Raw genomic sequence first — 27723 nt, 5'->3', positions numbered from 1 at the left:
CGGTGGTTACTACCATATTGCCATTACTGGTGCCTTGAGGAGTTAGCAGCCTGAGTGCTTGTTTGACTGGTCTCCCTCCTTTTGCCATCTTATTCTGTCCTTTCACTGTTTCTGCATTTGTATGCAAAACTCTCCTTGGAAGACCTGTCCTCTTTCTGCAAGAGCAAACCGCCGAAGTATCTCACAGTTTCTGTTCTACAGGTGGAGCTTAAAAACAGGTGGTTTAATATTTTGAAGTGGATCTTATTTGTCTGGAATGCAGTTCCACAGTGTGTTCTTCTAGAGCTCCAACAGGCTTGGTAGTGTAAATGGTATAATTTTTGAGCTACCCAAGTGCATTGCAAGAACCCATCCTGGCTATAGGTTCCCTTGCCAAGGCAGTGCTTGGTCAGGCCTTTAGCTATTTGACAGCTGAACTGGGAGCCACAGAGATGCAGTGGGAAAAAGTTGTAACTGTGGGGTCACTACTGGCTTCTGGTACCAGTTCTTCTGGATAACCCTGTCCTTTACTATACCTCTATACCACTGTATGGCTGTGCTTGCTGCTCCTAAGCCAACCCTTCAGCCAGGCAGTTACAGGAAACAGGTGGCTGAGGAAGTTATGGATGGGACCTGGTGGAAAAGTTTGGCGGCAGGGGAAAGGTGCCTGTCACCAGCATAGCTGATAAGAGCTTTGTACAAGTGGCTGTGGTGGTGACTGTGAGCAGCTGTTGACTGGGTTCCTTGCCAAATGTGGTATGAATGTAGCTTGCTCTCTGGGCTGGCTGAAGCTGAAGGAGAAACTAAAATGTTGCTTAACAGGTGTGTAAAGATGGAGCTTTAAATGAACTGATTCTCAACGGCTCTGACTAACGCAGAGGAGGAGCTGTGGGGATGGACATTTGCCCATAATGGGGAAATGTGACTTTTCAGACCATGAAATTCTGTACCTCTGTTATTTCTCCTCCAGTTGTCATTCTGCTCTAAAATAAACCCCAGTTTTTAAGATGTAGCTTTTCATTTAAACCTCAATCAAACCAGGGAGAGATTAAAAGTGCTGGATGTTATTTTGCACAGCTTTGGAGCTGGTGTGACTGACATCATCATTTGTACAGATCTGACAGAATGGTCAAGGAAACTGGGATTTGAACAGATGGTCCTGTTCAGCCCTCAGTGAGGAAAAACTTACAGAAAAGATTTTTCTAGAGCCCTTCTATTTCAGGGATCCTCCAAAGTACCTGTCTAAAGCGTGAAGAAAAACTGTTTTGGGAAGGTCTTGGCTGAAACCTCCAGCATGGTGGTTTGAGGCTGCGCTTCAGTGCATGTCGCTCTGCTTCGCTCGGTGTGCGTCATCCCCGGGCAGCTCAGATCACAGTGAAGCACACTGAAACTGCTCAGCATTTAGTTCCTAGGTATCTCTTGTTTTCTTTGTGTTTCTTTCTGACTTCAGGAGCATGGTTAGATATGAAACAAGGAATAACAGAATGAGAGAAAGGATTTTGAATCCAGAATGTAGCAAGTTGGTACTTGCTCCTCCACTTCTCTTAACTGAAGTATTTATTTCTACAGATTCACTTGATGTCATTGTTGGAATATCTGTTCCTTTTCAGTGGCAAAATCCCCTCCACCCTGACATGTGAAAGTATACTGAAACAGAGTTAGCCTAACTAAAAGGCTGAGTCCCTGACAGGAAAGTTTTGCCTCTCCCATGGGCATTGTTAGAGGAATGCCCCTTCAGACTGGAATTGCCCAGTACTACTGGGAGGATGTTGATGCAACATTTCGTTTCCCTACATCTGCTGGTGACTGAAACTGTGGAAAGGGTTTTTTTTTTATGGACTGCAAAATAGTAACATCAGAAATGTTCCAAGTGGCATTCTGCTTTGTGAGCCAAATGTTGCTATGCACCTACCTCTAGTGGATCACAAGCCCCTAAACATGTGAAAGCCTGGGGAATGTCTCTCTTGGCCTAGTTCACAGTTCTCTGCAGCTTGGCTCTAAATGCTTTGAATGAAGGAGACCAGTGGTGTTTTGGGAAAAGCCTTACTTGCTAGTTGTTGTTTGCAACTCACAGGCCTGTGTGATTGTGTGCAGTGCCTTGTCTGGGCCTATGGACTATGCATTAGTTTCAGAATCTGAAGTGACTAGGTAGAGAGAGCTCCCTCCTGTTTTTTTCAGCCTTTTTATTATGTGCAGTCTAGATGCCGAAAAATGCTGGAGGAAAGATCTAGCTTGAGTCTGATGGGGGAACAGGATAGATAACTGACAGTGGAAGAAGCCTGCACAATTCAATCTGTGATCGAGACTGGGAATGAAGACCTATCCTCTTGCCTCTGGTGTTCAGCTTTCCCACCTTCCTCTTCACTAAGCCCATGTGAAGGGGAGACTGACAGCCTTAGTGCTTTCTGGCAGTGATCTGTGGCTTTGGGGCCTAGGCTTTAAAATGCACCCACTGTGAGATGACAGGGTTTGTGCCTGCTGACACTGGGCTTGCTAGAGCTGGGAAGCAGCATGAACTCAGAAAGCAAGGGTAGCCATTTCCTGGAGCATTTGTGTCTCACACAGCTCTGAGTCCTGACAGGCCTTAGATGGTGGAGGTGTAGAAAGCCCATCTTAATGTTCCATATGCCTTTCTAACTTGTTGCTCTTTCACTTTTCCTCTGCCAGGTGCCTAAGGGTGAACAGCTGCAGGTGCCTGTGTTTTCCCTCAGGGCTGTTCTGCTGGTTAAACCCATGAGCAAGCTGCCTGTGTGTGTGCGTGCTCTCCAGAGCTGTGCTATTGTTTGCATAATATTCCCCCTTTCTCAGATTACTTTCTGAAACTTGTAGGAATGCCTGAGTTTTTCTCTGGCTGAAACCAGCGCTGTTTGCAAGACTTCTTGCCTGTTCTTGTGTAACAGTAGGGGAAGAGCAGACATACAACTTCCTTATGCAGCTGTGATTGGGGTCGTCAGGTTCAGGTCCTGTCCTTTACTTGTGGTGGGATCCTGGAATGGAGAACAGAGGCGTTGCCTGGCATTTTTGCAGAAGTGACAATATGCTCCATCTGACCTAATAGCTAAGAGGCTAGATGGGCCCATGGTAGGAAAACAAATCCAGCTGTCCTTGCCTCTCTCTGCCTGTGGAGCAGCAGTGTTTGAAAGGGGCGAGGGTGGGAACTCGGAGATTCAGTAACTGATAAGGCTTATGGCAGCAGCCAAGGCCAATCTCTTTAGTGAGAACCAGGTCAGGTTGCCTTCATCTGAAGGGAAGGAAAAGGGGAAGCGAAGTAATTAAAAGGGGAAGAGCTGGACATCATGAGAAGAAAGGTCATGCAGCTCCTATCTGTCTGGCCTGACATAGCTGATCCTAGTAAACTGAGCTCCTATTTTCCTAGGAAGACATATTGCTGATGTAAAAAAGCTTTTCTGAACAGTAGGCAGTGTTTCCTCTGGGTGAGTGTCCTGGAGTTTGCTGTGGTCATTTACCATGCTTAATAGTAGAAGAACAGGGAAAACCCATTTTCACTGACTTGAAATAGCTGTAGCACCACAGTCAAAAAGGTAATATGTAGGATGGGAACACCCTACTCCTCAGTCTGAGGTAACTGTAACCCATCCCTCAGGCAGTCAAATGACACTTTTTTCCCAACCTCTTGTGATCCGGGTCTCTCCTTAGAAGTAACAGCTGTTGTAATGTACAGGCTGGTTAAGAGTTTCAGAGGAACGTGGGGAGAAGAAGGTGAAAGAGTCTGCCAGGTGGTAGCTTGCACTTCTCATCAAACTGAAAGATGTTGTAGATGTCTCTGGATAAGGAATGGGGGTGAAGGGATGATTTGATACACCTGAGCTCTGTGATAAGAGTATTAATGAGCAGTTTAGATAGTTGTAATACTTCCTGTCTTAATATAGAAGCAGCAGTTGTAGGAGTTGGGCAGAGGCAGATAAGGCCTTGTGAAAAAAGACAAGTTTTCACCAGTGGTATGTCAGAAAACCCAGCTGCATACAGGAGTAGGAGAGTGACTCATACCTTCCCTGAGCACAAGAGATGAACTGCAGTGACTGAGATTCTGGACCAGAGTCTTGCCTGCAGTATATAGTTAGAAGCACATTTTTTGTGAGTCCTTAGGTAGTGTTGTCCTTCAGCTTACACCTACCTTGCACATCTCTCTTGGCTGGAGCAGGCAGTTAGTTGTTCAGTCTGTGTCTTAGCAGGATAACCATACCCAGTTCTGTTTCATTATTGCTTGTCAGGTTTGTAGCCCTTCCCTGTGCCTGGGCAAGGACTTGCTGAGACGTACTGGTGCTTTGGCTGGTACAGCCACAAAGCTGCTGTCCTTATCCATACTTGTTACTTATTGCAGTTAGCTTTTTAGAGTGACTGAAGCTTCATATATGTATTCTAAGCCCCAGAGAAAAGGCTGCAAGGAACTGAGTAACTCTCCTGCCTCTTTTTTTCTTGCCAGCTGAAAGAAGAATTGTCCCACATAGTTAAAAATCTAATTGAAACTTACAACCCTTTGAATGAAGATGAGAGGAACTTGCAAGATGCATGGGACTATGTGCAAATACAGGTGAGTCATGGGGGGCAGCAAGAGGTAGTTGATGTTATTTGTCAGTTCAGACAAGGGCCTTCAAAGCTAGGCTGAGAACAGGGAAACAGTTACTGCATGTTGGTCTGGCTGCTCCACAAAGTTGCCTGAGATTTGGTGCCTGCAGACTAGAAAATGGTCTTGCTTGCTACTACTAGGTCAGATGCCGGACCATTTCTGCATGCTGGCTGTTAGAACTAGGTAATATTGGCTGCATGGCCTAATGTATCCAGCCTATCAAATGGTACCCTGACACTTCTCCTTGTCTGCTGGGCCTCTTGAATACTAACGTGTCAAAACCACTTTGCATATGATTTTTGTAGCAAAAAGTCCCTAGTTTATTGCCAGGAAAGTGAGCAGCACCACCTGCCTTACTACTTGGTGCATGTTGCTTGCTTATTGTGATGGTTCTTCTGCAAGTGTCAGCATTCTTGGGAGCCATCCAACTGCCCATGGTTTCTGTTTTAGCATCAGGGTCAGCACTTGAGCAGCTAGAGAGTGTTCAAGCACACTGGCGTCATGACAGCTGTTTACTGCCAAACCACAAGCTTGAGAGCTGGCTGGCTGTTGTGGTTAAATACGTGCCCAGCATGGGACTGATGTGTAGTAAGTACAAGTAATAGCATTTGTCCTCTGTCTTGTCTTTGATCTGCAGAACGTTGACCTGAAGTATTTCTATTCCTAGGAGAATGATTTATTTATGTTTTGTCACTGTAGTTGCAACTCCTTGATAGTGAACTCAAGCCTGAGTCTACTGAGGAGAGAGGCTCCTGCTTGAGCCCTTCTTTTATGCAGAAACAGAAGAAGATTTTGTAGGGGTTGAAGAAGTCGAGTGTTAGGGGTCTACTTCCTTCTGAACACTGAAGTTAGCATTTGAAAGGGGGTGGGTATTCTGTAGACCGGTCACGGAGTTAAAATCCAAACCTCTTGAGAGGCAGAGGCAGTTTCTTCTGGAGGCTGAATCTTTGCAACACTTGTTGGGAATCCAAATGCTTGTCCTGGTGTGGATGCTCAACTATTTGTATCTCTGCTCTCATGTCTGTTATAGCAGAAAGGCTACTTTTCCTTTCTGAGCAGGGAGGGATTACCTTTAGCCTTTCTGCTGTGTACCACCATGCAAGCACTGGGATCCATGCTTAAGATAAGATCTTAGTCCTGTACTTCCCAATGCGCTTTTCCCTCCAGCAACTACGGTTTTATCACGTGGCTGTAAAGAACGTAAATGTTTCTTTGGATGGAAAGTATTCCTCATCCCATTTTCCAGCCGGTCCCCACTGCAGCCAGGCGGGTGCTTGCTCGCAGTGACGTGCTGAGGCTCGGCTGTGTGGTGACTGACGCCATCGTGCGGTGGCTGCTGCTGTTCCTGGGACCAGAGCCGAGATAAGCGGTACCTTGCAGTTGCAAACCAGAAAATGGAAGTTCTTGTTTCATGTCTGCTCAAAAAATGTGTGCTACTGAAAGAAAAATCAAGTATTAGTATTTAAACCTATGAAAGTAGCATTACTAGAAGACTAGGTAGTAATACTTTTGAGATGTCTTTGAACACATGTGATGAATTGTCAACACATGAATCTCTTGCCTGCCTTGCCTCTCCCTCACAAAATCAATCTGCCGACAATAAAATTGGAGGAACTGAAAGTAATCTCTCACACGGGACAACTGCCCTCCAGCTGGCTCACCAGCAACACCAGTTTTGCATTTTTACCTTTGTTTAGCATTGTCCCCTGGAACTAAGATGAGGTTTGCTAGTATTCAGTCTGAAAACTAGTCAAAATTACACTCTGTAGAGTTGATGTTGAGCTGTATGGCTTGCTAAATTTGAGTATGTGGACCTCATGAAGGCACGTGAAGGGTTCATGTTATAGAGTGACTTGTGTACTTAGAGCTTTATTGATGGTCTGTCCATATCATGGTCTGCTATGCTCACAGTCTTCTAGAAGTGGATCTTTAACTCTTCTTTTCCTGGTAGAGTTATTCTTTAGTAAGAAATAATGTCCCTGTCTTCTGGACAGCCCTATGTATAAGTAACCAGAGTGGTGGTCTAATGCAGCTAATAATTCATGCAACAGTATGGCCTGGCTGCTAGATGGAGAGCTCCTGTGTACTTCTACCTGTTTATTTTCACATGCATTTATGTTGCCAGTGCAAAATGTAAGACTGTGATAATCTCTCTCTGGTTACTAGATCACCTGCTGTGGCTGGACTGGAGCAAAAGACTGGGAAGATAATAAGATTATTATCAACCAGAGCATGACTCAGTATCCCTGCTCCTGCTCCAATAGATCTGAGGACTTAGAGGAAGGAAGAGGTTTCTGTCGTCTGGATGACCCTGTCAATGGAACCTCAACATCTAATGACTGGCCTGTTCATGGGCAGGTGAGTGGGTATGTCTGGGCCCTGTGAAGCTTCCACTGAAGTTATCTTGTCTTTGTTCCTCTGGGAACTTTTCATGTCATTAGTGCTTAAAGTACCTGTGAAATTTGGGGGAAGAGGGTACAGGGATCCTGCCCTTTTTTGCTAAAGCTACCATGAAACTTGGTATAGCATGTAATTGGGGTAATTCCTGCATGCAAAGGAGATGTGTTATGCATATTCAGTCTTGAGATATTTAGATTCATGCTGCTTTTCCTTGTGACCATGTTTTCTCTATAGGGATGCATGGATGGTGTAGAACAGTGGTTGAAGGACAACCTTGGTGTCATTCTTGGGGTTTGCACTGGTGTTGCTGTCATAGAGGTAAGTCACTTCCTGATATAAACCTATACTCTCTTACCATGGAGATTATTTTAAAGGGAAAGCTATTTTCTCAAGAATAGATACATGGTTTAATAGCAGTGCAGTACTAGCTCTTGGTTGTGTCTACCTGAACCTTTGAACTGCTGCTTTCATTGATTAGATTAAAAATTGAACAAAGCCCAGTCTACTTGTGGTTCCTTCTGATGTGTCTGATTCATGACAATTCAGTTTATGCATAACCAGGAAAACTGAGACAAGCAACATGCCACTATTGAAACCCCACTTGCTGCCATAAAAAGCCCATAACATAGATTCTAGGTGAAGACACATCTTTGTGCAATCCAGTTCTTGGCCATTCCAATTATTGCATTTGCCTTGTGTTGCAAACCAACTCTATTCACCTGTGTGCTGTAATTGAAAGATGTTCACTGTATTCTGCTCCCCTGTATCACCTGCTCTTCCCACCCTGTTATCTGTCTGGTTGCTGATTTTGTTCCCATTCTTCATACTTATTCCAGCTGCTGGGGATGATACTGTCCATTTCGCTTTGCAAGAACATACACAGTGAAGACTACACCAAAGTGCCCAAGTCTTGAGTTGGCTGAGTCCAGAGCTACAGCACCACAGAAGGAGCAAACAGAACATTCCTGCCTCATACCCAGACTGCCCAACCATTGACCATCATTTCTGTGACATCCCATTTCTGATACTACTCTGCTAAGAACTGTTAGACCTGCAACATAGCCTGATCTTCTGGCAGTAGGGCCCTTGGGCCACCTGCATCCTGCCTCTGGATTATTTCTACTTAAAGAAGCAGAACTTAACACTGTTTCATATCACATGAGACACCAATTAACCTGAGGGGACAATGCTTTTGCTGCCTGCTCCATGATAAACAATATTACTCATATCTTCTTTCCACAGCCTGCTGGGCCTAACATACCTCTCTCCCCCTCACTGTTCTCCTGCGCATCTTTTCAGCTCCCCCGGAAGTCCCATCTCTTAGTCCCATGAGCCAGGAATTCTGATGAGATTCCAGTGCTTCGGTAGCTTCACTTGCTTCACTGACTTGTGGTGGTAACTAGTCATGCTTTATAGGCCTTCTCCCTTGCAGTTAACCTGATTTGGCTCCCACTGTGCATCTTCCAGACTAGTTTTTCATCTGAAATATTGAGTGCTACCATCATATTCCCTTCTCCTGCTTCTGGAATCAGCTATGCCTTGCCTTCAGTGGAGTTCTTCCCTTTGAGTGTGATGAGAAGCCACCAGGAGGGAGCCAAACCTACCTATAAAATAGTAGTGTGACCTGGCAGATTGTGGTGGCAGTGCTCAGCTACCTCTGGAATGGATCTCTTGCGTTTTGGATTTGACACTTAGATGTTTCTCCCATTTGCCTCTTTACCTTTTTCTCTCTCCCTCGCTCCCCTTTGGAGGTACTTGAGAGACTGCTGCATAGTGTGGACTGAGCTCCAGGCTGGCTCTGCTCATTGCATTTTTGGGTTGCCAACTTTATAGAGGTTATGATTAATTTGATTCTTCTCCTGCCCCTTTATGAATATAAAATTTGTTATCTGTGGTTTTTAGATATGAATATGGAGGGATCTGACTGGATTCCTGATGCTGTATATTGGAAATACCACTGCTACCAGTTCCCAGTGTAGGTTTTGTAGTTTGGATGCAAGGATAAGTTGCTTTTATTTCAGTTGTCCATTCTTCTTACTCCACTGTGGTCCAGAGCCATGGCTGCATCCTGAGTTCTGTCTCAAGTGCCAGCACTGCAGCAGATAAGTAGCAGGTTCTGCAGTCATGCAGGCTAGGTGGTTTCTGTTCTTAATGGCTGGGCTGTTTAGTCAGTGGCCAGCAGCAGGGAGTGACCAGAAGAAAGCAGGAGATGTATGTGAAACACTGCCCCATCTTCTTACCCAAGAAAGCTGGGTGCAATTTCTCAGTCTTAGAAGTGTCTTGAGCACAACAAATTTCCTGCTGTTGCACCCTGATAGCAGGAAGCCGTATGAGAGAGAAGTGGATGGTCCTTGCCTGTGACCTGTTACAACGTACTTGGTGAGAGAGCCTTTGCCTTACAGAGGAGGTCCCAGGACTGTCTCCTGTCAGGGTTGGGGTTGGTAGTCATAACCCTAGTAGCAGTTCCAAGAAGTAGTTTCACTACCTACTCAGTTTTCCTTCTAGGGAGAAAGGCTTGTGCAGGGGATCAGGGCTGGGGAGAGTAGCTATGACTGGGCAACTGGTTTTTATGGAGGTCTGATAAGGCTTTGCAAATTTGAGGTATCAGCCCCTTCCTGCACAGATCCTTCAAGCTGACCTTTGCTATAGCAGAAGGCACCTTTAGCAGTAAAGCTTGCTAGCTTTTGTAACACAAAGTCTATTCTCTAATGTGTTCTTATTTGTAACATTCTTGTTCAGTTACAGATGCCAATACCAAGCAGCAAGTAATAAGGAGCCCCTTCTGGATTTCCTTTTTTGTTTTTGTCTGTTTTTAGCAACGTCTTCCTACTGGAAGAAATGCATGTACAGATATAAAAGTCTAGAGGGTGATTATTTCTGTAATAAAGACTTTGCTAAAAAAATATATACATCTCTGCCTATGACTTGTCCATTGCAGTGTTTTCCCCTTGCGTCCTCTCCACCCCCTTCTGCTTGACATGCAAATCACTGACATCTTGTTGGATCAAGGTAGCAAAGGGGCTTGTGAAGAAGCTGGTCTGAGGCCTATGTGTGAAATCAATGTGAACTGTGAAGATAATGCCCAGCAGAGGAAGGTGACAATTTTTTTGGCCCATACTCTGCCTTGTTTTATGAAGTATGTTTGCCTTAGGATGAGCTAAGTGAGTGGTAGTTCCTCTGAATTACCTACTACGTCCTAAGCTAAGAGATCTGTTTGAAGATGTCACTTCAAATCTGTACAGACTGCCCAGTATGAAATCCCAAGCCCTGGATACTAATTCTGACAAAAATAGAAGCTTGCTGCTATGGCCACAGTTCACACAGCTCTTGCTAGATTACCTTTATCAGTTTTTTCCTACTCACTTTCAGTAGGCTTCTGCCACCAAGCTTCTATTTTAAAAAAAGGTTCCTCAGCCCCTGCTCTGCCACTGTGAGGGGGAAGAAAGAAACTTTTGTACATTATGTCACCACACACTGGGCTTGACTGAAAAGCTCCTGAGATGTAGATAGGTCAAATGTATAAATCTTCTTGCTTTTTTCAGCTAAGCAGTTGAGAAGTGGATATGAGCTGGATCTCAAAATTCCTTCAGATCCTGTGCCATGTTGGTGTTTCTGGCCATTTAAAATGGCTTAGAGGAACCTACATTAGTGTGCTAATGAAGTCTACAGCTATTGCTTTAGGAAGCAATGAGCATAACCTAAGTTTTCAAACATGTTTGAAGAAACAATGAAATTTGCAGAGGAGAAGGTACTGAAGTGCTAACAGCAAACAGTGGTGGCAACTGGGTCTACGTCAAGACTTCATTAACCCTGACCAGATGAGTGCAGAACAAGTGTTTAAATGAATTCTGGACCCACAGTAGGGTACAATGATCTGTCTTATCTGTGAGTACAACTTGTTTCTTTAGGCTATCCTGGGGTACACTTGAGGAGAGCTTGGTTCTTGTTCATGCGGAGTCCCCCCTTTCTGACTGTTTCCCAGAGCACTCTGCTTTACAGCTGGCAATGCTTTTCCCAGGTCCCCACGATTTAGAGGGCTACATTTCATGGTAAAACTGTCAACCCTGACCAGATGGCTCCTAGGTGTGGAAGGGCGCTGCTGGTTTCCATTCAACCTGATGTGGAGCTGGAAGGAGAAAGGAGGGAAAGTGAGTACTATTGCTTGTCCACAGCTTGAGTTCCAAACTGCCCAAGGTCTGTAGAAACCACTTGCCTTTGGCCACTGGAGGGAGGTGTTCCACCAAGAAAACTAAACCCACGCGGGCCCCTGGGGAACGACAGGATGACACTGATGTCTTCCTTCTGCTCCCAGTTACTCCTGGCAGCAAGGTAGCTAAAATAACTTTGTAATTACAAACGTATTCTCCTCGTAAATGATTTGTGCTACATGCTTGGCATTTCTAGGCATAATGTTCTCTTCCATTTCTTGGAGCGGTACACTGTTGGATGTTTTGTTGCATGTCTTCCACTACTGTGAGAGTTATGTTTCCTGCTTGTGTTTCTGCTCTGGAAGTTGAGCATGAGGAGCTTCTCCTGCTGCTTCTTTTCTTGTCCGCAATTTTTCCTGTTTTGCTCTATCCTCAATTCCTTTGTGCATTAAGTCTATGGGGAAGGAGAGAGAATTTAATGCTTACAAACTTGAGCTAAAAAATGTTCCAGGAAGAAAGCTCTCAGACCTTCAGAGAGGAAATCTGCTGCTGCTCCTTTGGCCAGGGTCCCAGCTCCTCTCTAGAGGTTGCTATAATTCTTTCTGTGAGGTGTTTTTTTTCTTCTGGAAAGGGAAGAGGAATTGCATTAGAGTGGCTGTGGGCAAGTCTGTAGGTCGCAATGCATCTTGTTTTCTTTTATGGTTTCTGCATAGCACACACTCAAATGTAGCATGTGGCAATTGTTCTTTTCCCTGTAATTCTTCCACGTGTGTTGGTGTGGCTGGTCCTTACCAGCTCTGCTCCAGAATTAGGCTGAATTTGCAAGACTTCAGAAAAGTCTAATTTCTGGCTGCTGAAGGACAGATTGCAAGTGGTGGTGTCAGACTCCGTGACTTGGTTTGGGAAGGCAAGGAACAGGCAGCTGAAAAGTCTTAGGACCCTGGAATTCCCACAAATGCTGCCACTCAATGCCATAAATGGAGAATATACCCTCAATTATTCATGATCTGGCTCTATCCCATTTGCCTCTGAGACTCTGCTCTATATATGGCCTTTTATTACAAATAGACCATAGTTAGCTGCGAGAATTTCTGAAAGATGTATTAAACTAGGTTGCCACTAAAAACTTGTCAGTGTAAAAATTACTAGCATGGAAGACTTCAAACACTGGAAAGTTGGCAAAAGGCCCATAGCAAAAAATATGCAATTAGTGAACCAATGTTATTAGTAAAATGTTGCTAGTAAAGCTGCTAAGTGTGCTTTAGCCATTAGAATCAATTTCTAGTAGGCATGTGCTGGCAGAATGCATGCAATTTTTTGCCTTCTGGCAAGAATCCCTTCTGCCAAACATGGGAAGTTACCTTCTCTTAAGCAGATTGTGTAACTCCAGCCATACATTTTTACTTCTCACAGGTGTGAATTTTCTGTTTTGTCCCTGCTAAGCTCCTAATAATGCACTTGGCTTGGGCATTTGTGCTGTTTGGCTTCTGTGGGGCAGGATTAGGGGAATATTGGGTGCTCTGTACATGGAGAAAAAGTATTCTAAGTTCTCCAGGCAAAAATACCATCTCCATTTAAAATAGGGGTTTAAGAGGACAATGAAGCTACAAGTAGTATGTAGCTGCTGTAAGAGATATGGAATCTGAGGGGGGAAAATCATTCTTTAGGCCCCTAGGGATGGTATTTGCACTCACTTGAATTAAATTTATCTCTGGTGTCTTCTTTCTTATAACTCTCACTGATGAGTGGCATCATGAAGCAACTTCTCTGTCCACAACAATCCAGAGTTACACAGGAAGTATAGAAAGCTAATTCTGAAACTACAGCAGGCCCTCACTTTAGGAAACTAGAGAGCATTTTCCTCCACTCCTATAGGTTCCAGGTGTTAGTTAACTCCTTATTTCTTCACAATGTTTTTTTGAGCAATTGCAGCAGCTCAGGGATTATTCTTTGTTCTGTGAGTGTTCACCAGGTTAGGAACTGTTGGTTTTATGCTATAATGAGGCTGTCATGCTACTTCTCCAGATCTACATCAGATCTAGACCTCCCACAGGACCCCAGATCCTCACTATATCTGCCACCATAGTGGCAGACTTTGTCTATTATGTGTCTCTTGCCAGCATTATCTTCTGTTCATAATCTTAATCTTCCTGTTGTTGCTTCTTGTCCAAGCAATTTTTCTGGAAGTTCTTGGTCTTCATTTCTTCCTGAATCTGGCTGTGCCATACTCAGGTAACCAACTCTAAAACAACAGTTTTGACAGTGCAAGAGGTCAGAGGATTGTGCATCGGACTAGCTTTTCCTTTCTTTTTGGCCTGCTTAGAGTTACAGACTGGACATATGGAAGTTCTTCAGAGACAGGAAGAATCCCAGGGCATGTGATCATCTGAATAGCTTACCCAGCATGCTTCCTGGGTATTTTCTATATAGCTCTTCTGGAAACTATTTAGGGTTTACTAGAGTGGAAATGAGAGGTCCTGTCAAGACTGTGTTATAGTACAGGCATATGCTTTGTGCACTGAACTTGCACAATGATGTCAGAACAGTATAACTCATGCAGTGATGTCTGCAGACAGCCTGGAACAATAACCCAGCACAGTGCAGACCTCTGGCAGAGGTTGTTTCACGATGCTCTTAAGAATTTGAAAAGACGTTATTCTTTTAATATGATGTTGTAATTAATTCTGGTTAACACTGGTTGGGAATTCTTTTGCCAAAACAGTATTTCCCTAGAGGGTGTACGTTCCTATAAAACAAAGTGTGTTTTATTTATGGATTTTTTTTGACTTCTGCTTAAACAAGCTGAAAATAGTTGTATAGCTTCTGATGGAGGGATTTCTTCTGCTTTCTTAGTTGCCACCTCATAGTAAACATTATGTAAAAAATTTGGAATTGAATAAAATAGAATTATAAAACTATTCTAAACTTGACCTAAAACCTGGATATATTGGTCTTCTGAGGTGGGATAGGCTGGAGAGATGGGTACATTTTTTTTCTTGTGAATAGTCCAAAATGTTGGCTGTATCTGAGAGAAAAAGTCATTAATTTGCCTTTAAATCTGCATTCCTTATCATCTGAGTGTTGAAGAAAAAAACCCAACAAACAGGGGAGGGATGGGGACCCAAAACAATCAAGAAGAATAAACTATTCAAGGTACCCCTATTACCCCTAGGCTGGGTGGCATTCGACTAGGGAGTGCTTGCTGTTTCCCCTTCAAGCAAAGGTGTCTCTAATGTGCAAACCAGGTCCACTTTGACACACCACTTAGAATCACAGAATCATTTAGGTTGGAGAAGACCTTTAAGACAAGTCCATCTGTAAACTGAGCACTTTCAAGTCCACCAGTTAACCAGGTTCTGAAGTGCCACATCTACACATCTTTTAAATACCTCTGGGAATGGTGACTCAAACACTTCCCTGGATGACCTGTTCTAATACTTGATAACACTTTCATTGCAGAAATTCATGTCCAATCTAACCCCCCTCCTCCCCATGCTCAGTACTGCTTGAAGCTGTTTCCTCTCCTGTCACTTTTTACTTCAGACAAGAAACTGGAAACTGCGCATTATGTATTTTGGAGCAGCTCCTCTAGACCTGTGTGGCCAATTCTTCAGAGCTGCAGAGCAAAGCAAGGCTTAAGTAGGACAGAGCAGCAGTGAGGTGGGCTCATGTGGTGTAGGAAAGAAGCTGCCTGGAGCAATCAGTGGGCAGCCTTTCCTCAAAACCAGTGGCATTCTACATTGAACCCTTGAAAAAGAGTACAGTTTTGCAAGAGCTTTGGCTTCAGTGCCTGCACAGCAGCAAATATCTCACTGACTTCATGTTGCTGCTTAGTGGAAGCTAGTGTGCATCCTTTTGTGCTGTGAGGCTCTGGAGAGACTGATGGGAGATATTGAAATGCTGCAGCCTCTGCTACTGTTGTGTGTGTCGTTTTTGGGTTTGTGTGTTGGGGGTTTTTTTGTTTGGTTGTTGTTGTGTTTTGGTTTCATTTGGGTTTTTTTGTCTTATTTTGTTTTTAAGTAGAAATGCACCAGTACCAGGTCTGTATGAACTTCCGGAGGTGAGGTGGTTTGGAAGGTGGGCCGAGGCAGCGTGGGAGCCTCTGGAAGATGGGGTGCATCTAAGGGAGGGAATGGCCTGGGAAGGAGGAGGAGGAGCCCTTGGCACATGATCTGGAGGGAGATGTCTGGGACAGACAGAGGTGGTGTGGGGTTTGCTCTGACAAGAGGGAACTGTGGTAGAGGGCACACCCCACAATGAGCAGGGTGGGGTGTTAGAGAGCAGGATGATAGAGATCCATTCCCAGATGTTTAGCTGCAGCCATCTGCCCAAGCAAATCTGAATGACTGCAGCACCCATGAGCCAGCCCCTGCCGTGAGGAGCCAGCCCATATGGCCAGGTAGGTTGGTTTACTGAAGTAACGCCAAGCTGCGGTCTGACCATGAGGGGCAGTGGAATGAGCTGCAGCCAGCCCTGGAGGGGATGTAGGAGGCACATTTCTCTGTAGGAGTTGTTCTGAGGAGCCTGGGACTACAAGACAGGGCAGTAGGCATCTGTATTTCATCTGTTGAGGTTTGCCACATTAGTTCTCACCGGCAGTGTGAGGTGGATGGACACAACTCCTGTACCTGAGCATGAGCACTCCAGTGTAGGGCTGCTGTTGTGGAAGTAGGCAGTAGAGAATGCAGAAACCATTGTACCTTTATCCTTTAAGTGACTCTGCTGCATTTCACTTTAACTTCAGGATCAGTTTAAAACCAATTGTTCATAAAAAAATCTACAAGGTTGCCAGAGTTGCCTTTTGAGTACTTTCAAGTATTGGCAGTCTGTCTATTGGTTTATACACTCTCACCACAGATGTTATGAAAACAACCTCCTGCCTCCTGTAACACCCAGGTTAAATGTTCTTTTTCACACTTGCTGGCTCTTCCTGAAGTCCCCAGCAACTTCTGCTTTGGCTAGCAAATACCAAAACTTGATGAGAAAGTTTGACTGCAGAATGCTGTGGGGTGCAGACTCTTTGTTACAAGGAATCCTCTCACACTGGTGAGCTGTGAGCAGAAGTGAGGGAAGATGTGCTACCAGGGACCACGGCTTCAGAGCAGAGGTGTGTCTGGGATTTGGGAACTCTCTTGAGTTTCCTCTTAGATTTCCCTCAGTATCTTAGTAGTCATTAGCAAGGAGCTTGTATTTTGCTAGAGTAGTGAAGAAGCTGGTTACACCAGCATTTATGTGATTAGAAGATGCAGAGAGCACATCACTGTTCAGATGGCTATCATAAAATAAAGTTAGCAATTTCATGCCTGGCTATAGTGGTAGCTAATTAGCTCAAGTCTCACTCATCTGAGCAAGGCAACAGCAGGATTATATTCTCTTCCTGTTAGGCAATAGTCTTGCCTGACATGAAATGAGATGTCTGGTGATTCTCATAATTGCATACAGCTATTTATTTTTTACCACAGTTAGATTGTCTCACTCTTTAATAAGCAGCAAAATGGTAATGAGATCATCTCCCCTCTTGAATTCCTCATGAGCTGCACTGAAGTCTCCTAGGCTTCAGTACAAAGGGGAGGGTAAAGAAGTAGAGGAGGAAGCAGTCTCTGTCTCTACCCTGGAATCAGCTTGGTGGGAAAAGGTAGTCTGCTAGCTTCTGTCTTAGTGGTGAAATCCCAGGGGTAACTGCTTCCCACTCAATCCTTTATTCTCCCAAAGTAAGAGAACTTCTGTCACATGCTCCTGTTAGCACCAACAGGACCTTGTAAGAACTTTGCCAACTGTTGTTTGCAGACAGAGCACTACAGTTGAGTGTGTAATTGGTAATATGCAGAGATGTTTCCCATAAGGATAAAAGCTGAGGATCAGAAAGTTGAGAATACAGCACGATTCAGGATCCTGGAAGATTTCCAGTGCTTCCAGCTGCTGTTGTCAGATTCCATTAGTAAAGCAAAGCCCACTTCACTGGCAGTGAAAGGTTATGGTTAGGGTCCATGCAAGGACAAATAAAAGCTTATTAAAACTGTAAAGCTCACCTGTTTATAGTGGACTAATTGGTGATAGAAGTAGAGAATGTCTTGATACTCTGGTTAGGGGATAAGGAGAGTATATTTCATAGAATCATCATAGAACAGTTTAACTTGGTGGTCCACCATCCCCAATATCCTTTAAGGAGCAGGGACATCTTCAGCCAAATCAAGGTCCATCCAATCTAGCTTTGAATGTTTCAGGTAATGGGATGTCTACCACCACTCTGGACAACCTGTTCCAGTGTTTCTACACTAAAATTGTGAAGAAGTTCCTTCCTTATATCTGATCTGAATCTACCCTCCTTCAGTTTAAAGCCATTACTCCTATTGCAACAGTCCCTAGCAGAAAGTCTGTACCCATCTTTCTTATAAGCCCCACATTTGTGCTGTTGAGTCTCAGCCTGCCCAGATAGCACTGCTGCTGTGAGACATGCCAAGGGGAGCAGCCTGACATGCTGTGTACAGCAATGAATGTAAAGTGTGAATGCAACTCTAACAGCTTTTTTTGTTGTTGTAGAGTCATTTGCAAGGGCAGTGAGGGCTGGGACAAGAAAGCTGAAGCTGGAGTCTGCCTGTTCCTTGGGAATGGATGAAGGCTAGTGTTAATAGGATTCTTTGGCTTCAGTAATATCTTGTTTGTAGGAATAAAATGAGACTTGAGTTATGAATGAAGGATGAATAGCTATATAAGAAGGTTCTAGTTTAGGAAAACTGGCACTGGAGATTCTTATTTAATATATGGCTAAATAAGTTAGCTGTGGGATGGAATTGATTTAAGAACATCTCTTACTTTGGTATTCTGAAAAACTGTAACTCTGGAAAAAGAAACAATTTGTTTGGAGTGAAATTAGTTGAGAATGTCAAGCTATTGACTGGCTTAGGTTTAGGTAGTTGGGTAGAAGGTTCTAGAATAGCCATTGTGATCTCAGCACCCATGGTACAGCAGTCCTTCAGAACTGTGCCCAGAAAACCAGCAGCTGAGGTCAGCCTGCTACTAGCACTTTGTTACCTGGTTAGAGGAGACAGAAGTTCAGCATGATTCCTTCCCAGGCCTAGGCTTTGTCACAGCATGGTGTCAGCAAAGTAACTGCAAGCTATAGGATCCTACTGAATGTAATTCTTTCCACTATCCATGAAAGTCTTTTAGTATGTAAAAATAACTGACATACTGCTCATTTTTCATTATGTCACAATTGGTGATCTCTTGTGTTTTCTAAATAATACCCTTGAATGTTGCTGTTTTCTTGTTCTTTTGCAAGCCTTGAGAGCATAAGAACTGGTCGTGGCCCATACCTCTGTTCCAAAAGCAAAGTCTAACCCCAGCTGTAAATCCAGTGTTCATAAGAGTTTGGTGTTGCAGGCTTAGCCACCAATAAAGCACAAGCCCAGGAGCCCTATCTGTCTGCTTGTGCAAATTTCTGAGATTCATGAAGAAAAACAGTTTCCAGTTACTTCCTATTTGTAATCTTAACTTTAACTGAAGACTGCTGAGGCAATGCATCCCTGAAGTAATCATGATTTAGAGAAGCTTTCTGGCATGCACCCACAGCTTGCTTTTGTAAACCTACATATAGGAATTAGACTGAAACTCTTTGACACTTATATTTTGAAAAAAAGAATTATAAATCCAGTCTGAACCCTGGAGTTCACTTAGTGCTGCAATAGGCCTCCCTGCAAGTTCAGCCGGAGCCACTGGATGTTTGCTGCAACAGCCTCATTATGTCTGCAAGCCTCCCGGTATTGCAGTAAAAACTGTATATTACAATCTCATAATGCTACTCTAAACTGTGGTCTACTAAAGCCCAGAGGTCTCGAATCAGAGGTAGTTTCCTAGGATGTTACTGATGGCTATGCATTGGAATGTGCCTGTGAATACAGCATAGTGTTGAGTCACTTTATTCCTACCTCTAGGTTTCAGAGAGAGCACAGAGTCATAAAGCTGCTTTGAGATTCAGTACAGGTGACAGAACTACTTGCTGTCTTTCCACCAGAGACAAGACCAGGGTTTGGGCTGGGATTAAGATTTATTTTTCTGCTCTGACTTTCCTTGCCTATAGGGCAAGAATAAAGGCTGGTTCCCAGAAGGGCCATGGATGTTTAGGTACCAGTTTGAGGTGAAGTGGGGCCAGGTTGGCAGTATTCAGGAGAGCTGGGAACTAAAATGGGTTTGGGGGATCTATTCAGGGTTTGCAGTATTAAGAAAAAGGCTGGTGAGGTTTTGGCAACAAGTGCATGAGGCATGATGTGTGAAGTGGTTGCTTAACTGAATTTAAAATTAAGATCAGGAAAGAGTGATTGTGGGAGACACTCTTATCAGAGAGCCCTGTAGCATATGCAGTGTTCAGTGGAAGACTTGGACCAGTAGCTATCGGAGATAGAAGAAATAACAGGCAATCTAGAGTCCTCATGAGACCTTGAGTATGCTCTTTTCATCAACAGAAGTCTGAATGTCTGGAAAATTCTGTTTCAATTAACATCATAGTGTGCAGTTCCAGAAAGACCAAGATCTCAATTGAGTATTGCACTCTTAGCAACTCACCGTAGATTCCCACACATTTGTTGTCTTAGCTTTAACCACTAAAGAGCCCTTCCTGCCTACTTCTACATGATTCCCATGAAATGCTCACCAGAGAAAAGCTAGTCATCATCTAAGGCTTCACCTCAGCCACAAGCTGATCTGATCTTTATGTGGAAAAAACACCAGAAAAGCTTATACAGGGTACTGCAGAGTCATCAGCTGTTGTCACCATTGTCCTAACAGTTTCAGCTTGAAACTATTCTTCTGTGAGTCACACAATGTATCAAAGTGCTGATTCTAGTCCTTGGAAATCAAGAGTCACTCTAGATAATAACTCAGATATATTTGATCCCACCTCATTCCAATGATACAATATTTCAGTTTTTCCATTTTTAAAAATGCCACTGCACTGACTTTCAGCAGTTTTTCTCCTTCTCTCAGCAAGAGAAGATGAGAAGCTGGTTTAATTGGTACATTCAAAGATGTGAACTTAATTAGGCAATTTTGTTCATCTTGCCTGGGCATAGGGGGCATCACTGTAAATGGTCAATGGAAAGTTTTATGAGAACACTTAAGTATCTGCTGCCTCTTGTTAGGCTTTCCCATACAGATTGGAGCTCTTCAGTCTACTTTCAACTGATGTCAGAATGTTTTATCATTTACAGGTGCTGCTTCCATCATCCTTTCAGCAGCCTAGTGCCCATTCTGTTTTATCTGTCTGTTTTCCTCTGGGGACTGTGCATTCCCAATCTGTGATCAGCAAGTGGAGAGTAGCAAACCACTCTTTGGGTCAGATACATCATCTAAAGGTGAGGTGATTCCCAAACACCTCTCATTCCAGAAAAATTCAAAGGTTGCATCATCTTCCAAAGGGATAAACTGGCATGCTTTGTTTTTGTCATTTCTTCTTCCTGGCAAGAATCTGCAATCACATTTTTGTGTAAAAGAAATAATTGATTTCTTGTTGAAGTGCCTACAGATTTTTTTGTGAAAATTAATAAAACCTGGAATTAAAAGAGGAGGGGGATGTGCACTGCAGATTTTTTTCTGTTTTTCAGTAAATGAAAAATTTTCAAAAGAAATCTGTTGCACATTGCTCTTTGTCTCTAGAAAAAAAAAACCTATTTCTTGTCTAGCCCCTGTGTGTATGTAAAACACCTTACCCTTTCCCCTCTCAAATGTTAAGATTTATAGTCTTCCTTCCCAGCTGCTAGTCTTTCCTCCAATGAAGAAAAATAAAAACAGCAATAAATAGTCACACTACTAAGGCTATAAATTTCTAAATCCAGTTGCCAAAACTAATGCATCATTTTAACATAGGCGTCAACTCTGATAAGATATGGACCTGCAGCATTCAGCCAATTCCACAAATTTTTATTTAGTTACTGCACTTATTCCACTGGGAAAAAATTTCTACTTGAGCTGAAAATTGATGGGTCATTTCCCAGATAACAATTCCATAGTGATATCAGATGTGGTACCTACCAGGCCCCCATGTGACAGAGCTGTGGCTGTTTGGGAACACTGTTCTGTTGCTCTGTGTTTAGTTCAAGTCTCAGTACTGGGTATATAAAATTTAAAAGTGTTTCTCCTTTCTGTTCCCTTTTCATTTATAGCTCTATAAAAATCCACAGCCTTTATCCTAGGTCCCAGTAAATATTTAGCTGTCTTTTAAATCTAGTACACAAACATCTGCAATAAATAACACAACATATTTATATAAACAATCTCATTCCCTTAATAGGTGCTCCCTAAATTAACTTTTATTACTGAAGTGTCATGTGAAAGGTGGGAGTTTAGATTTTTGCCTGTCTGTGCACCCAGGAAAGTAGAGACCCTGGTGTCCAACAGTCTGTCAGCGTCTGTAATGAGACCCTTCACCGACAGATTCACACGATCAGAGGGTACTTCAGCTAGCCTTGTTAGAGAGGATTTGACAGAGTGAAGACCCCTCAGTGGCCCCTGCCTAGATGTTTTTCACTGCCAGCAACCGGAAGGACTCACTTTAACAGTTCACCAAATGACACTATTTATTAATACAAATTGTGACAGATTAATAAGGTTCAAAGGTCATTGATGATAGTGTCCACTGCAAAAAAATGTTTTAAAGTAATCTACTGGTATATTAAGCAAGCACAAGCTCTAATATAAAGCAGCCTACTGCTATATAGAGGGCAAGCAGAAGCACAAGTTCTAATCCTAAAAGCAGCATTTAGCACACGTAGAGTATGATTCATACCCAAGGTGTCCATGTGGGGAGAGAAGATAGGCTCAGCCCATTGACTGAACCCAGCAGTTTTGGTGGAGTCTTCTCCAACTATCCCTCTATCTCCAATTTACTTTTATACTATTTAGCTGGAGCTTGAGTGGCTTTAGTCATAAATACCTTTTATTTCTGATTGGTGTAGAATTCTCTCAGCATACCTGATGGGAGTGGGGTGGTCATGGCTTGTCACCTGTGGAGGGGATTTTGACATGGTTGCTGGCTGGGCAGTGGAAAACCTTGACTCTCCCTTGGCTGATAGGTTCTGTATAGTCTCACAATCTTCACAGTACCACATTTTTCCCCCTTTCTGCTGGGATTTGAGTGGAGAGAGGCCATGTATTTTCCACTTGGTTCCATTCTCCATTCCATTCCTCTGAACATATGATTATTGTTGAATGGGGAGCATGTCAACCGCATTCCACCCATGGAGATACAGCTACTTTCTTACCCTGGAATCATCCCACACCAGATTAATACATATATTTGTATTCCTGATTTTCTGTAATATCTTTTCAGGATATTTAGAGGAAATATAAGTGTCCAAGTCTATCAAATTTACAAAATTATTTTTGCCCAATCTCTACATTAAATATACATAATAAGGTAAATTTTTAGAAGAATTTTATTAGTATGAACATTCTGTGTAGTATGAACATTCTGTGGTAACCCTCTTGCTGTATTTAATTTCATTTTTTGCTAGTAACATTTAACTTCCTTACTTCTGTTCTGACATGGCCTTATGTGGTGGTCACTCTTCAGCAACTGTTTGTCCTGGCATACTTTGGATTTAGCTAAGTGAAGAGGCATTTTCTTTTATGCTCAGGAAGCTTCTGTGAAAATTGGTAAACTAATTCAGTGGTAGCGGGGAGAGAGGTGGAGGTAGATGCAAGAAAGGAATGAGCCATAAAATTCAAAGAACCTATTTTCAAAAGTCAAGAGCTCCCCACAGCGAGCTTCATCTCTCAAACTTTGGGAACACCTCTGAGTTGCCTCAACTGATAGCCTAGTCACAGTTGAAAACCTAATTTGAACTAGGAGGTGAGCCCTTTAGTAGCTGCAGAAGAAAGTCTCGGACTACAGATTAGAGGAACTGCTACGGGGCCATTCGTATCTCTCTGCCCCTTTGCTTGTGGAATCTAAGCATAGGCGACTCAGTACTCACAATGACCCTGCCCTTCGATTAATCTCAAACTTGGCTGATTCTTTCAAGTTTCAACTCTTGAGTAAGATTTGGAATATCTCTTGGGCTACACTCATTGCAAACATATGTTGGGGTGTAGACTACATCTGTGGTGGTAATGGGGGAGAAAAAAATCCTGTGTGGAAACTACTCTCTCCTCTCCACCCTCTTTGTCACCAATCCATCTCCATGGTTTAACATATATGATCTAAAGAATCTGTTCCACAGGCTGTGTTTCTGTCTCACTCTGCAAGTTACTCCTTTTAACAAGCCTTGCCAAAAATGGTTGATGATAGCATGAGGGAGAAGTCTAATGGCTTTTGGCTGCAGTATTCACATTAAACCCCTGCTATAGAGCTGGCATTAAGTGAAATTACTGCTGAACTTGAGTGTTCTCATCTCAATCAGTAGAACCTGCTCTTACTGAGGTGTCACATTGTTCCCAGGGTGGCAATGCATGCCATGAAAATTGTAGAAGACCTCCAGATCTTCCCTGTATACAAGATTATTTGGAAAATGTTTTTGATTTGCCATCTATTCTTGAGTTGTGCTCTTTCCACTTCACTCAGACTAGTGGATCTCAGACTACTAAATTGGGGATTTTGTTTTTTGGTCTGTTTTATTGAGCACTATATGTGGTTTGGATCTAGGAACCTCAGGTGAAATACCACTCATGTTGTCTGTAATGCCCGACATCAGGCAGGAAAGGCTATTTCCAGCACTGTGAAGAAATGGTTGTTAGGAGACTGCAGAATTTCTTGCTAAAACACATTGTTGGTAGTGTTGGTTAAAACTGGATGAATCTGTTAGAAGATCATGAGAATTCATTGCTGGGAAGTGGAGAGATAAGGATGGGGATGAAATCACAGCTCCCTAATTCCTTAAGGTTTAGGCAGTTATAGTGGAACTTCAAGGGCCAGTTTTAGAGATAATACATGAGATGGGAGTGGTGGGTGGTTCTGCCATGCCACTGCTTTTGCACTACAGCGAGCACAGAGTCAGCATGTGATGAGGAAAGAGGGGTGGATATTACATCCAGTTTTGTAGGTTCTATAAATATAACTAGTTCATGAATACTTCATAAGCACATGGCTAGTTCTTACCTAAATCATCAATTAATCCCATTTGTTCAGCTCCTTCCCCACTATGCATTGCAGTAGCTTTCTGAGCATATGAGTTCTGGAAACTACACTTTTCCTGGCAACCCTGTAAACAAGAAAAGCAATACTGCTGCTCTGGTAGGGTCTAGATCTTATCTCCTAGATGTTGGTCCATGAAAGGGCAGAAAACTCAAAATTTCTTTCTTAGATCCTTAGCTGACTACAATTCTGATTAGTTGTGGCTGGACAAGAATGCCAGGCTTCATTAGAAATTTCATCCTTTTGAAATTCCCCAGGAGTTAAGCAAGGATAAAAAGAGCATCTACCAAACAGGGACAATAATCAACATGTAGGCTACTGGCAACAACATGCAGAATGAGGTACATCCTGGTTCTGCTCCCTCATATTCTCCATTAACAGCCCACAGGCATCCTGGGGAAGGAAATACAGCAGACCAAAGGCTGGGGAACAGACAAAACAGGAAAGGTACAAGCATTCAAGACCCCTTGCAAATGAATCTGATTTATTAAAATGTATCCCACCTTCAGTCAGAAACTTTATCAGGTGCTCTCCTGACCCTTTGTCCCTCTGCCTCTCTGCTTTAAGCCTGTTTGCCCTGTATGTTGTCTAGCTGTAAGTGCTGCTTCAGCATTTGTAAACATCCTATTCTATCAAAATTGCTTGTTCTTCAACTAGATGTTTTTCTCATGCCCTTCAGTTGAGACGGCTGAATTTTGCTTGGTCTCCTACAATTACTTCCTTTTCTGCTTGCAGTGAGTTAGGGAATGAGGAGCTTGGCTTCTTTTTGTCATTTCTGTAACTCCTTCCAAGCAGCTGGAATTTGTTTTAATAAAGTTCATTTCAGTGGAGCCTGGAGCCATAATACATGAGGCTGTGATCTCAGACAAGCTCATAAATTAAGTAGGGTCAGCTCTGGTCGATGCATGCATAGGAAACCTCCAAGGACACCCTGTGTGCTGATCAGCCTGTGCCAAGTATGCAGCAACTGCCAGACTGTGTCTGCCCAGTAAGCTGTCTCATTTGGTATGCTACCTTCAGCCACTGCCAAGTGCTTCAGAGGAAGACACATGATCCCTCCATTGGGCAAGTTATTCTTAACTGATTTTAAGATCCTCCTAGACCTTTGTGGCATGAAACTGCTGATCTGCTGTCTCACACGTACAAGGGTAGTTGGGGCACTGAACCACGGCAGCTTACACAATCCCTTAACCACTCACTGGTAGTTGTACCAAAGGCTCTCTTGCCATCAGCCCCATTTCAAACTTCACTGTCTGTCCTGAAAGATGAATGTGCCACAGAGGTATCTTGACTTCACAAGGGAAGTAGACAGCTTGAACACACCCTTTGCAATTTTTCCTCTGCAGCTAGATAGTAAGTATGAAATCTTAAAAGATACACAATCTTGTCATAAAGACTCCAAAAGATGGCTACCTTCACTGTTAGGCTGTTATAGTTCTAACTGCTCAGAAATTGCATCTTGTTTAAATACGAAAGAATTTTTCTTGTTGAATTTCCAACTATTGGTTCACATTACTTCTCCGGGGACACCCCCTTGTCGCGGGGGAGAAGCTTGCGTGCCCTCATGAGGTTGAGAGCTATGCTGGAGGTGGTTTGTGCTGCCGGTAGAGTCTCCCATGCCAGACAGGTCTCAGCTGAAGGGTCAGACAAAGTGTGTCCACGGGCAGGATGGGCTCACTAGCCATCTGGCAGCCATCCTAGGAGAAGGACAACTCCAACCCCAAACCCGGGCAGATGGAGCTCGCTTAGCCCTGTAAGGCCATCCATCTAAGAGAAGGATACTCTAACCAAACCTACGTCCTGAGGTATTCGCTGTCACCGTCCAAGCTCGCTCAGCCGTGGCAGATGAACCTTAGGAGTAAAGGGTGGGGCCAGTTCTGCGCACGCTGTGCCTCACCTAAAAAATCCACTGCGCAGGCTTGAAGGGTTCACCCACATTGCAAAGCCCTTTAGCAACAGGCAAGGGTCGAAAGGGGATGGGAAGCAGCTGGAAGCCGCAGACCCAACCCTGCATGCAGACGGTTCAGAATATGGATCATTAGAGACTTGACCCCAGAGATGACAGTCTCTTGCGGCAGCATCCTGAATGACCAAGCAGCCTTTTCTAGGGACAGCACTGCTTGCTCCACACGGAGAGGAGCCTAGCAAAGGTGGCCTAAACAAAGCTCATCTCCACACCCGGTTGGATAACCGCGGTCAACCAGCATCTTCCATGTGGTCAAACAAAAACAAAGAGATTTCAAAGGCATACACCTGCCTGCAAAGGTGTGCTCAAACTAACACTCGCATGTTGGAACATCAGAACCATGCTTGATACTGGGGATAGTGGATGTCCTAAGCATCGTTCTGCTCTAATTGCCCACGAACTGTCACGGCTCAACATTGACATTGCTGCTCTCACTGAAGTTCGTCTTCATGAGGAAGGCAACCTTAAAGAACATGGTGCTGGCTACACACTCTACTGGTCAGGCAAACCCAAAACCAAAAGACACCTTTCAGGAGTTGGCTTCATGATTAAAAACTCCATTGCCTCCAAACTCGAAAATCTGCCCACAGGTCATTCCGGTCGCATTATGTCCTTACGCCTCCCTCTACACAACAAGCAACATGTTGTTCTTTTTAGCGGATATGCCCCAACTCTCCAAGCTGACCCAGCGGATAAAGACAAATTCTACACAGACCTGCGCTGCCTCACCCAAAATGTTCCTGCAGATGATAAGATCATATTCCTTGGTGACTTCAACGCCAGAGTAGGTAAGAATTCTGAAGCCTGGAAAGGAGTCCTGGGCAAGCATGGCGTTGGAAACTGCAACGACAATGGACACCTCCTGCTAGAGTTTTGTGCAGAACAGCAGCTCACCATCACCAACACTGTCTTTCAACAGAAAGACAGCCTGAAGACAACCTGGATGCATCCTCGATCCAAGCACTGGCACCTCATTGACTATATCTTAGTGCAACAGAGAAATGTCAGTGATGTCCATCATACTCGAGTGATGCCGAGTGCAGAATGTCAAACAGACCACCGCCTTGTGCGCTGCAAACTTAACCTCCACTTCAAGCCCAAACCTAAGAGAGGCAGCATTCCAAGGAGGAGGCTCCAAGTCAGCAATCTTCAAACAGCCACAGTGAGAGACAGCTTCCAGGGAAACCTTCAAACTAGACTTAAAGATAATCCCATAGATCCGTCTCCTGAAGCGCTTTGGCAACATATTAAAAGTTGCATCCTGCAGTCCTCTGAAGAGTCCCTAGGGTTCTCCTCCAAGAAAAACAAAGACTGGTTTGATGAAAACAATCAAGAGATCCAGGAATTGTTGAAGAAGAAGAGAACTGCTCACCAAGCACACCTTGCTCAGCCATCTTGCCATATAAAAAAAGCAGCCTTTCGTCTTGCATGCAGCAAGCTCCAACAGAAACTTCGAGAGGTCCAGAACAAATGGTGGCTCGACCTAGCAGAAAAGACACAACTATGCACAGATTTG

General features: G+C 43.7%; 1 protein-coding gene across 2 annotated transcripts in view; it reads left to right on the top strand.

The window, feature by feature from the left end:
• The window catches only part of CD82 (CD82 molecule), a 39359-nt gene extending 29487 nt beyond the window's left edge, over nt 1-9872 (top strand). For both annotated transcript variants that reach the window (XM_071558625.1, XM_071558626.1), the window contains exons 6-9: nt 4424-4531; nt 6734-6925; nt 7202-7285; nt 7804-9872. In XM_071558625.1, the coding sequence (XP_071414726.1) occupies nt 4424-4531; nt 6734-6925; nt 7202-7285; nt 7804-7881 (462 nt within the window). In that variant the 3' untranslated portion in view covers nt 7882-9872. The remainder of the gene's footprint in view (nt 1-4423; nt 4532-6733; nt 6926-7201; nt 7286-7803) is intronic.
• Nucleotides 9873-27723: the final 17851 nt, after the last annotated feature.

Source organism: Pithys albifrons, chromosome 6 (assembly GCF_047495875.1).
Source record: "Pithys albifrons albifrons isolate INPA30051 chromosome 6, PitAlb_v1, whole genome shotgun sequence".
NCBI lineage: Eukaryota > Metazoa > Chordata > Aves > Passeriformes > Thamnophilidae > Pithys > Pithys albifrons.
The sequence above is the reverse complement of the archived record's forward strand: the minus strand, read 5'-3'. Positions and strand labels throughout refer to the sequence as shown.